The 12,907-nt window shown below is 32.5% G+C and overlaps 1 protein-coding gene across 1 annotated transcript; it reads left to right on the top strand.

Annotated features, from left to right (window-relative positions):
- Nucleotides 1-7,545: 7,545 nt before the first annotated feature.
- Nucleotides 7,546-12,907, top strand: LOC102586321 (major facilitator superfamily domain-containing protein 12-like). The gene is made up of 13 exons (XM_006338859.2): nucleotides 7,546-7,591; nucleotides 8,667-8,843; nucleotides 8,936-9,005; nucleotides 9,653-9,849; nucleotides 10,193-10,268; nucleotides 10,387-10,470; nucleotides 10,556-10,635; nucleotides 10,751-10,874; nucleotides 10,993-11,052; nucleotides 11,148-11,198; nucleotides 11,291-11,449; nucleotides 11,901-12,033; nucleotides 12,718-12,907. Exons 2-13 carry the CDS (start codon nucleotides 8,689-8,691, stop codon nucleotides 12,882-12,884), a joined length of 1,356 nt encoding a protein of 451 aa, XP_006338921.1. The 5' UTR covers nucleotides 7,546-7,591; nucleotides 8,667-8,688; the 3' UTR covers nucleotides 12,885-12,907.

Genomic DNA, 12,907 nt, shown 5'->3' on the forward strand with positions numbered 1-12,907 from the left:
CCGATTCAAGTTAGTTATGCCGGAACGTGGCAACCGATCCAAGTTAGTTATGCCGGAACGTGGCAACCGATCCAAGTTAGTTATGTCGGAACGTGGCAACCGATTCAAGTTAGTTATGCCGGAACGCGGCAATCGATCCATTCAATACACTACAATCACAACCACAAGTATATCCTCAAGATCATACATTTAATTCATGAATTCATGGAAATCATAATTCGGTCATCTCATTTACAACAAATGTGATCAACAATGCATCATTCATATACATACATGTATCATAATGTAGCAAGAACAAACATACATCACACAATCATAGAATCACAACCATCACCTAAGAATTGCTCATCAATCCCTATCATATATGCATTAGTTTGACCATACTTAGCCCTAGCTCATCATCTAAGGCCTCTTTCTAGGGTTTAATCACAATTCATCATAAATCCTCAATTCAATCACTCCAAGTTATGATCTAGCATACATTCATAATTCTAGTTCCATTTATGTATGATTTTAATATCCTTATTCTTGAAACAATTCTATCCGAGATAGCAATTCTAGAAGCCCTAACAAATCATCAATTTCTCTTCTCAAGACATAAACCCAATTACTTTGCTTCTAGAAATTACCCATGGAATTCACTCCGTGCACGAAGGTCTACACATAAACCCTACCATTGATTTACATATATTACGTAGTAAGCATAGATTTATCACTACTCAATTCATAAAATCTAGCCTACCTGGGCGCCAAGCAGTTGCACGGAGTTTTTGACCTCGATTCCGGTTTTCCGGGCTTCGTGACGGTGAATTTGGCCAAGAATCTGCAAGATATCACCATCCTCACGCTAGAAATCTCCTTCTCCTTCCTTCCCAAGCTTAGATCAGCTTTTCTGAGGTTTCTAGGGTGTTTTACAACATTTAGGTATTTTAGAAAGATGGAGAAAATAGGATTTCTCGTAATTTACGTTCTGCCTCGCCTATCCCTCCTTGGCGCCACCGCCCTAGCGGGATCTGGCCCGCTATGTCGGGACAAGGGCCCAGAATTTTCCTTGATTTTCCTTCTCCTAAATAACAACAATTTCGGGTCGTTACATCACACCAATCGAACCACGTTAAATTTGTGCCATTCTTTGTTTGTTTTTACTTCCATTATTATCATTTTACTAACCCCTCCCCCGCGTCATGTTTTAGGTGACATTCTTTTCTTTTTAATTTATCCCCATAAAAAATATCACCTTACTAAAACTAGAAATAATTTAACTTTCAAATTCTTATTTTACATTTAATGAAATGATTTACAACCACACAAATATTTATGGCTTGTTTTAGATCAAAAGTTTCAAGAGTTTTTTTTTAAACACCTATAACACTCCCTAACAAAGACGACTCCATACCCAAGGGACTCAAATTCGAGACATTTGGTTAAACATGAAGGAGTATTTATCACTCTATCAAAACCCTTGGTGGTGCACTACCTAGATTTTGGTCCTTAGAATGTCAGGAATGGGGGAAATATTATTTTAAAAACAGACTAAAAAAAGTAAGACAAACAAATTGAAACAAAATATCATTTAATAAGTAATAAAGAAGAGACATGGGTTACACATAGGAATGGGTGCAAATCTTTTGGATACAACATGATTTTTGTAGTTTATTTAATATTTCATTGTCTTCAAATCAAATGCTCCAAAAAAGGATACCGAAAACAATTCTTTTGATAAGAAAAATACAATTGCTCCAACGCCACTGCTTCTTTTTCACCAATATGTACTTCTTGGTGATTTATATTCTTTCATTTTGGTTTATTCTTTCATTGGAGGAAAAGTTTGAAACGGTATAAATTGAAAACATCTCTTCTCATATCAAAAATAAAATAGAATCCACAATATAGACGTTTAGAGAACTTTGTTTATAGGGATATTTATTCTCTCTGCAGTTTTAATATTTTTTCTTTTATATTAGTTTTCATATAATAATATTATATTTTTAGTCTAAGTTTTTGTCATCTAATTTATCACGGTCTTGATTTGCAATTATAAGTTTTCGCATGACGCCATAATAACTTTCAAACCCAACAGATTGTTGGTTGCTGGTTTCCGCATTTCTGTTTTTCTTGATTGTTCATCGATATATACACCACAACAAATTTCATTATCAGGAACAAATTATATTTGTCACTTAAAAGTCATATTTCGTCACTAAAAATTTTTTGTGACGAAATTTTTTTTGTCAATTTTTTGTCGTAAAATCAGTGTCACTAAATCTATATGAATACGATTAAGTGTTTCGTTGCTAAATAAACTATATTAACTACAAAATCAAATATTGTCACCAAATTCATAATATTTATGACGAATTTATTTGTCACAAGTAGCGTAAGAAAATTGTAGCTAAAAACACTGTTTTGTCACTAAAAATATACTTATTTGTCGACAAATTTGTTTCGTCACTAACTATGATTTTAATCAGTGACAAAGTCGATCGTCTTTAAAGCTATGCATAATCTGTAGTTGAAAGAATATAATTTCGTCACTAAAATGTATATTTGTGTATGAAAGAAAATTTCGTCTCTAAAAATGCATAAATTAGCAATATATTTGTTTGTCTAGAAAAGTCTGTAATTTCGTAGCTGAAAATTCTTTTTGAATTAAAATATGTGCTGTTTAGTGACAAAATTAATTTGTCATTGTATGTTATCTTAATGCACTCCTGAAACACTTTCAAACTAAATTTTTGTACACTTCTCACAAGCTTAAAAAGAACAGAATTACTGTTTTCGAACAAAACATTAATATCTAATGAATCTTGCATAAATTTATCAAAACGTACCATTAATCTAAAAAAGACAAAGAATACTTATAAATGAGATAAAACATATCTAATACTTGATAAAAATTACATTTATCCTCACTATATTAAGGTTGGTCCAAAGGTAAACCACAAACATAGTCTCAATTTATTGTCCTTTTCTTTACATCTTTTCTTTCTAACTTGAACACTATCTTCATTTCTTAGTGTACAAATCAAATCCCGCTCTTCATTCTTTGCAATGAATCTGCAAATCAAATTATGGTTATTTAATTATTACAGCAACGAACAAAAATAAAGTCAATAGTACTTAAATACAACATGGTTTAACCTTTAATAGTAGTTTTCATGAGTAAATATGTGAACAGTGGTGGATGCAGAATTTTCATTCAGGGGTTCGAAATATGAAGAAGTAAATACATAAAAATCAAAGTGAGGTGTTTGCTAAATTTTAACCGGTCTTATCATATGCCCATTTAATATATTTTTTCCATTTTTGCTCTCCACTTTTTAACTCTCACTTTGTAATGTCCTATTTTATTTTAATATTTTTCTTTCCAATTAATACCCCAAAAAATATAATTTTTTTTAAAAAGGTGCTAGGATTGAAGGATTAGTAACATAATACTTATAATACTTATTTAGTGCTCCATAACGACAACAAAATAAAAATATTGAACAATATCAATAATTATAGGTTGAATGATAAAAAAAATATAGGTGAAACGAACGAGTGAAATAACTCGATAACATAAACAGTAAAAGTTGATAAAATACAAAAAAATTATATATGTAAAACTAGTCAAATATATAAATATTTTTAAACAAGTGTGACATAAAACATATAAAGAGAGAGATATATATTGTGATTTTTTTCTTAGTTGAAATTAGAAATTTAGCTAAGGATATAAATTAGTATTGAGAACATACGAAAAAGAGAATTTGAAATATCTTTTATTTCAATTATATGAAGAAAAAAAATTACATACATAATATTTTAGATGCAATATCTAGCAAAATAGAATTTTTTTTAGCTATTTTTAATTTAAATAATAAATACATGCAAATGTACACTAATTAAAAGTGGAGATAGTCCATTGTGCATTAAAGACGATAAAAGAGTGAGGAAGGACAAACAAAGCTCACTTATTAAAAATGAAAAAGGAGGGAGAAAAGACCAAACTTTAAAAAAAAAACTACAAAAAAATGATGTTAAGGGGAAATGAACTTGCAACCTGCGAGAATTAGAACTTGAACCGCCTAGACAACTGAGCCACGCCTTTCAGTTGCTTTAAGGGGGTTCATTTAATATTATATACACATAATAATCAAATCTGACCTTGTATATACAGTGTAATTTTTCGGCCAAGAGGGTTGAGATGAACCCCTAACTTACACCTAGATCCGCCCCTGTATGTGAACCATCATTGTACCCTCTAATTATTCATAAAAAGATACCAAACCCATTTGAAACACTGGAAATGTAGGAAAAAGAGGGACAAAAACAAATTAATTATGTAAGAAAAATAAGTCTTACCGCCAAACATAGCACTCAACAAAGCAACCATGATGATATCTTCAATTATTCAATGGCTTTGGAAGAACTTAAATTCTCTCTCCTTTGTTCCTACTCACATCGTATTGATAACGATCAAATATTCAGCGCGTCCACCCTACGCTCCTCCTGATGGAGGTGCCGGGGCGGCAGCAACCGGCAATGTAACCCACAGTTCCCATTCTCCTCTTGGTGGAGGCAACTACTAATGGAAAAACTACTGGATAATTTTCTTATGTAGCTTCAATCAAAGACCCGTCCACATTGAACAACCCTCAAAATTTCCATAAAAGAGAATAAGTTAAAGCCAGGTACACCACCCACAATGGCATTCCAACCATCATTTTCAAAGCTTCGGATTACTATGGAATTATGGCGGAAGAACGTATGTACACCCTGGTGAGGTGATTTCTAAAACCTAGACCTCAAATTGATCGAATTCGATCAAGATTTAAGGATGATATCCACTAAAGTGTCGGCAAAAATAGGGGTTTATGATAATTACAATGTTTTCATCTATTTGATTAATGCTGAAGATTATCAGAATGTTTGGTTCCGAAAGGTCATTAAAATAGATGAAATGCAAATGTGGCTGCAAAAATGGTATCCCAATTTCAAACCGGGATCTACCCGTCGCTCTGGCATGGGCGCTTCTCCCAAGTTTACCCTTTCACTTACACTCATGGCATTATGTTTAATAATTGCTAAATTCAGTAGGTACTCCTCTAGCTCTCCAAAATACTGCAAAGAATGTAAGAAATTGGGACGTAACATCATGAATTGTAGAGTCCGAGAAAAGAATAATATTGAGCAGAGGAGGAAAAAACTCAGCCAACTAATACTAATGATCAAAATTGCAACATTAATGAAGGACATAAGAACAATAGTACTGCGAAACAAGGGGAAGATCACAAAGGGGGACCAAACAAAGGGAAATAAATAGATCATGTGGAGCAATCTGCCACAAAGGAAGAAAATCAAACTAAGGCCATGGAACAAACAATTACCGATATGTCAGAACAAATTATTGATATTGCTAGAAAAGGAAACAAGAAAAAAAAGAACAAGAAAAAGAATACCAAGAAGCTCCCTAAGATGAAAAACATAGTGTTGTTAAAACATGTTCTACCACAGAAGAAATACAAGAAACATTCTGATAACATGGATATCAGTAAGAAGCACAAGAAGAATTGTCTTTCCAAATTGTTGAAGAAGTGGAAAACAGAAACCAAGAGCAGAGGCAGAATACTGAAATAGAGAAGCATGACGAGCAACAACAAGAGAATGGAGAACAAAGTAGTGACAGACACAATAGAGCACAACTGCGTAGGTGATCAAACTCATGTCGGTAATGTTGGGTTTTGGGCCTTTTTCCCTTCCTATGTGGATAAATAAAAGTCTAAGGTTTTTGGTCTTCCTTCCTTTCGTTTGTGGATAAATTTAGCTCAATATGACTATCCCACTTTTGTCCATAAACTCAATATTATGGTGCATTTGTAAGACTTTCTTTTAGGTCTTATTTGAGAACAATCACAAGAGTTTGAGAGCAGCCATATAGAGAGAAAAGTAAGAGTTGCGATTTTTATAAAAAGTTGTGACTTTTATGAAAAATTGTTAGTTTTATGAAAGGTTATCACCTTTCCGAAAGGTTGTAACTTTTTCAAATAGTTGTGACATTTACGATATGACACAATCAGCATTTGTTCACACTACCTTTTGTTGTCTATAAATAGAGAGATTTTCTCTCACTTTTTTGAATTTCTTTTATTCAATGTAGGTCGTCAATTAACCACTTGAACTTTTTTTTTATAATGAGTTTAGGTATTGAACAATTTAAGTAGCCTTAAATCTATGTTAACATTAAGATATATTTGACCAACAAAAAATTAGAAATACACTGTGACATCAAGGTTCTCCTTAATGGTACATCACACCTCAAATTTAATAATACTTTATATATATATATATATATATATATAATATCGTCCAACGGTTATTTATCTTTACCCAATTACATGAAATAAACAATCTCATAATAAGACAAGCGTACAATAGGAAAGAATTTTTTTTGTAGAATTTTAAATCAAACACAAGATTAAGTGGAAAGCAATGAACCAAACACTTAATAAAAAATAATCCCTGCATTACTAAATTATGCATTGCTAATCTTTACATTACTAATTCATGTGTTACTAATCTTTGCATTATCAATGCTTGTAACAAATGATCCTTTTAAGTGTTGAAAAACACTTGTGCAAACCCATATTAGAGTGATCTTGTGACATTCTCTTGGAGTATTTGAGATTAATTAGAATAGCATTGTACTTTGTACTCTTGTTTATAGTGAAATTGATCTTCTCTGCATGTGGATTAGGTGTCACCAATCGAACCACGTTAAATTTGTGTTTTCTTTGCTTGTTTTACTTTCAGTATTATCATTTTACTCCCCCCCTCCCACGTCATATTTTAGATGACATCCTTTCCTTTTTAATTCATTCCTAAAAAAATATCACCTTACTAAAACTAAAAATAATTTAACTTTCAAATTCTTCTTTTACATTTAATGAAATGATTTACAACCACACAAATATTTAAGGCTTGTTTTATACCACAAGTTTCAAAAGTTTTCTTTTTTTCTTGAACACCTATAACACTTCCTAACAAAGACGACTCCATACCTAAGGGACTCGAATCCGAGACATCTGATTAAAGAAGAAATTTATCACTCAATCAGAACCCTTGGTGGTGCACTACCCAGATTTTGGTCCTTGGAATGTCAAGAAGGGGAGGTTATTTTTAAAAACAAACTAAAAAAAAGTAAGACAAACAAATCGAAACAAACATGTCACCCATAGGAATGGGAGCAAATCTTTGGATAACATTATTTTTATAATTTATTTAATATTTCATTGTCTTCAAATTAAATGCTCCAAAAAAGGATATCAAAAACAATTCTTTTGCTAAGAAAAATACAATTGCTCCAACAACCCTGCATAGGGCCGCTGCCTCTGTTTCACCAATATCTGCTTCTTGGTGATTTATGTAAGAACTTATCCAAATACTAATAATAAATTAGCAGCCCATATCATATCACATCTTACATTCAGAGCAGAGCAGTATAAATGAAGGTAAAGTTGGTGAGCAACTACTCATCTTTAATTATACTTTTCTCTCTTTTGTTAAACAGTCATAGTGAGTTAATTGGGTCTTGTTCTTCATCACCTAGGTAATGACTATTGACTCATGCTCAACTTCTGTTGCGTCTACTATCTTAGTATTTAGTTTTCAATTAAAACTTTTTGTGTAGAGATAGGAAGGAAATGTTCTTAAAGTGGTGACATCCCTTTTTGTTTATTTTATTGCATCTCCACTTTGTTATTTTCCACATGAGTGAAGTAGTTGGAGACATTTAAATTATAATAATGTTATCAATGTCAGTTTCTTTTCCAAAGTCTTTTTTTTTAATTAATACTCATGTACTTAATTATTTGTCCATTTTTAAATTGATATACCTATTAAGAAAATAATTATTGACATAGTGAGTTTACCATTTTACACATATTAATTATAAAGTGGATGAATTAAAAACTTAAGATTTTCAAAAAGTTTTCTTTTTTCAAAGTAATTGATTGAGGGTATATAGGTAAAAAAAATTTCCGTCATTTCTTGATTTGTCAAAATGGACAAGTAATTAGGGACAACTATAAAAGAAAAAGTGGACAAGTAATTAGGGACATATGGAATATATCAGATATATTAGGTGATACATCATTTCTTGTTTAATACTACCTTTGTCCACTTTTATTTGTCATAGTTTTTTTTTTTAAAGTCAAACAATAAAAACTTTGACAAATATTTTATGATGTATTTTTTCAATATGCAAAAAATTGCAATTTATAGTGCTCTTCGTATAATTTTTGAATATCTAAAGTTTTTGTTTAAAATATCAAATTAATGTAATTTAATTTAATTTTGAAAATTAGTCAAATTGATTTTCGAAAAGGACAACATGACAAATAAAAGTGTACAGAGGAGTATATGAAGGAATGATTGATCACTCTTTACTTGAAAACATAATATTGCATAAAAGGGAAAGAACAAGTGCAATCTTTCCCCAAAATAAATGCGATAATTTACTAGAAGAATACACAACTTCATTAAATTTATGCATGTTACTCAATAAACACTTTAGTGCAAACACAATCTATTGTTTGGCCAAGTAAAAGTCATATATGTTTATATTGTAAACCAAACTTGTTGAATAAAAATTCATGATGAAGTGACATGTATGTTTGGCGCAGGCAGGCGTCAAATAAGTAGGACATGATGGTGAATGAAATGGTTGATGATGAACCAAAATCCCTAGGAAGGTGTTCTGTGTTTACTTATGCTGTGGGACACATGCTGAATGATATAACATCTTCCTGTTGGTATACATATCTCTTGCTCTACTTGACAGATATTGGATTGTCCCCAAGGTTCCTACTTTATTTGTTAACTCACTCAATATGAGTCTTTCTTCCCCTATTTTTTGAGATTCATCTGTTAATTAAGCCTCTTTAATTCACAGCAATGCCGCAACAGTCACACTTACTGGTCAGTTTGCTGATGCATTTACGACCATAATAGCTGGTGAACTGGTATATATATTCCATTTGATTTTCCATGTTTCCTATACAGAATTATTCTTATATATGCTTTGCAGTATGTGCTACATCTATTCATGAAGAATAACTACTGCCTTTTATGTCTCTGTCTTATGGAAACATCGTGTTAAGCTTAACATCCCGTGCTAGAATTAGTTAAACTTAGCTAGTTCATGTTAGTGCAGAACTGCAGATAAGTACATTATCTGTTTCTAACCTGCTCAACAGTATTATAGCCCACCATTTTGAAAGTCACTTATGTACTTAATTAAATATACATAACATATTTTTCTCATTTGATCTATAACTAATTCATTTTCATTTACGGATCAAGAAAAATAAGTTGGGGGATAAGTGAGAAATTTGTGCTATATAACATAATTTTCCGACTGATTTCTCACCGAACCAGCTCATTGTTAAAATGCATAGTGGAAAATAGATTTTCACAGAAATAGTGGGAAACTTCCTAATTTTTCAGTATGAAAATATTAACATTTTGTCTTTCCTTACCGATTCAATCAAAATATTTGTGGAAATAGCCCCGGATCATTTTTCAATGGAAAACTTCAGCGGGAAAATAGTGATATTTTAGTAGTGAGCATTTAACCCTGCAGCCTTTTTACTTTCCTTTTATGCTGCAGATAGACAGGTTTGGTCATTTCAAAATATGGCATGGCATGGGATGCCTGTTAGTTGCTCTATCGTTTACATCACTCTTCGGTGGTTGCCTCCCTTGCAAAATTCTTGGGTCTGATTCACCTGTCGTTCAAACCGCTGGTTACTGCATATCTTCTGTGATTTTCTGCAGTGGATGGTCTTGCACTCAGATATCACACATGTAATCTCCTGAGCTTATCCACTTCAACGTGTTACAATCTTTGTTGTACAAATGGCTGGCGTAGTACGGAATGCTATATGGTTTCTCATCCATTTGTCTCTCTTTCTAACTATATGTTTCTAAGACTAGAACTAAAATCTTTAACTATCATTTCGATCTTCAAGAGCTTTCTATGGGGGTTTTTTTTCCATCTCTTTTTTTATCATGAGCTAGAAAATAAGAAAAACTTTTGTATTCTGTCATGCAGTGACGCACATACTCTTATCTCTATTACTTGATATGTCCACTTTTATCTATGCGAAAAAGTCCAGGACAAGGACTCATGGCTAAATGTTTATTGCAGGTCAATGGTGAATGGAGTCACACTAAACCCAACAAGCAGAGTAGCCTGTGTTAGCTGTCGCAATGCTTTTACTATGGTTGGATATTTTCTATACGATCAGTTTCATTTACTGATACCGATATTTTCTATGTGATACTTGGTATACTAATCCCTTTTTCCCTCTTTTACCATTTCCCTGAAAAATATTGGTCAAGATTGCAAGCCTAATCTTATATGTGATCGTATTTTTCGTCTTCAATAAGGAAACTTCTAGTTCACAGGTTGACATTAAGAATCAGGTACTTAATTTTAATCAAATGCTCATCTATTTTTTCAAGTTTTTACAATTGGATTAAATTTTGACTAAAGAAATAATACATGCAGTACCAATTGATGGTTTATATTTCGATTTTCATTGGAGCAGTCTTCGTGATTATATTTCAGCTTGGAACTAAAGAACCGAGGTTTGCTACATTTTTCCAATCCCATTTGGTAGTATTATATGTTTGTGTTTAATTTATCTCACTATTAACTCGTTATTGCTTTAGCAGACAGTTAATGTTGTAGTATTTTGTGCAGTTTAAAACAAGAATCTAATGGGAAACGTGCTACAGCTTCGTGGACATACTGGTTGAAGAAAGTCCTATATTACCAAGTACTTAGCATCTATGTGTTAACTCGAGTTGTGACTAATGTCTCTCAGGTCAGTATAAACCTCATCTTTTGTTTTGTTTTAGTTTTCAACTCTCAAATACACAGTATTGCATTGCTCGGGTCACCTAATTTTTAGTATGTGTATTTTTTTTCTTTTTTTGGTTCAGACCTTCTTAGCTGTTTACGTTATCAATGATCTACGGATGAGCCCATCTTCAAAAGCCTTGGTATGGGCCTTACCATCAAATTTAAATAAGGTGCTCTTCTTTTGAGGAAAAAATTTCAATTTATTCTAACTAATCAATCTTATTCATGTGAATAGATTCCTGCCATCATCTACTTATCAAGCTTCGTTGCGTCTGTCCTCCTGCAGGTTCTCTTTACCATTCAGTTCATATTTAATTCTTTCCCAGACTCATTTTTTCTGTTCATGCATAAACTATTTTGATTGCTATTTGCTTGTAGGAGCTCAAATGGAGTGGTGAACGGTTGAAGGCCTTCTTTTCCGCTGGGGGTCTCCTTTGGCTATTTTGTGGAGCTGTAGTAATTTTCCTCCCAATAAACATGCATGCTTTTATGTATGTCTTGTCCATACTTATTGGCATAGCAAACGCGTTGATGATGGTAAGTGAGGTTTTTTTAAAAAAAATTCTAGATTGATTAGTCGGTATGTATAGTTAGTTACCTGTTTATTGTATGTTAAACTATCACATGCTTAGATTGCAAACAAAAACCTGTTGGTATAATTTCTATCAACAATTATCCAGCTTGGTTTAGGCAATTAATTAGACATTTCATAATTGTGATGTATCATTCTGAATCTCTTTTTCTTTTAATGAAAACTAGAAAATAGACAATAAAGGAGCAATTGTATTAGTAAACAGACTTTTATATGCTTTATTTAAGTTCCTAGAAAAATGAAACTGGTCGTGAATCAATTGCAGAGTATCAGACATCAGTGCGTTCATCGCTTGTTGCTGCAAAGTAACTATGAGTTGATAAGCAAACCGGTTCATATGTCATATATCATATATGTGTGTTGCTATATGATAGAAGTTTTTCATTTTAATGTCAGGTAACAGCAATAGGAATGGAAAGCGAGCTAGTTGATGAAGATCTTGATGGATCTGCTTTTGTTTATGGATCATTGGGCTTTATTGACAAAGTTTTATGTGGAGTGTTTTTGTACTTTCTTGAGTCTTATGAGAGTAAGCATCTGGTTCCCCTCTCTCCGTCTACTATGTCCATGCACGTCTTAAAAACAACAATTTTCTTAGGCATAATATATAAGCGTCTCTTTAACTTGGCATCATCTAGCATCTATATATACACTCCAACTTTGGGTATGTACATGTAGATATGTAAACTTGTATAGAGTTGATCAAGTAGATACATATGTCCTACTTGTTGTCCAATGTGACAATTTGCATCTTACTGGCGTCCTACATGTAGAGCACGTGCATCTAGTTATTCAACTTTATACAAGTTTAAGTGTCTACTTATGCACACCCAAAATTGGAAGGCATAGATGCAAGCGATGTCAAGTTAAATGATATATTTTGTATTACGCATTTTCCTTATGTCATTTCTTGAATTCTTTCTTTGATTATGCTGAAGAGAATCTATACTAATTTGCAAAACTTACCTAATAACTTAAGCATTATAAGTTCATTGATCATTGAAAGTGATAATGTATCAAAATCCTTGTAAAAATATTTCCCTTTCCAAATTTTGTTCAACGATTTGCTATCAACAAAGGAAAAATGTTGTCATAACATATTCTGGAAGACATTGTTCTTCTTTGTTAAACTTAATGAGTCTTTTTCGAATGTCTATCAAGTTTGATTCAGGTTAACGATAAATTAACTTGAGCTTTGTTCTGAATAATGCAGGTGCAGATCCTGTTCCCTGTGACCTAACATATCCTTGTTTCTCCGTTACACGATTTTCTCTAGGTTTCATTCCAGGGATTTCTGCTTTAATTGGAGTCGTAGTCGCATTCTTCATAAGGTTCCACACACCCAATCCTAAGACACTGAGAGAACCCTTCTTGGCATAGCTCTCAAGGACTAAACGTGCAAT

Source organism: Solanum tuberosum, unplaced genomic scaffold (genome assembly GCF_000226075.1).
Source record: "Solanum tuberosum cultivar DM 1-3 516 R44 unplaced genomic scaffold, SolTub_3.0 scf00007, whole genome shotgun sequence".
NCBI lineage: Eukaryota > Viridiplantae > Streptophyta > Magnoliopsida > Solanales > Solanaceae > Solanum > Solanum tuberosum.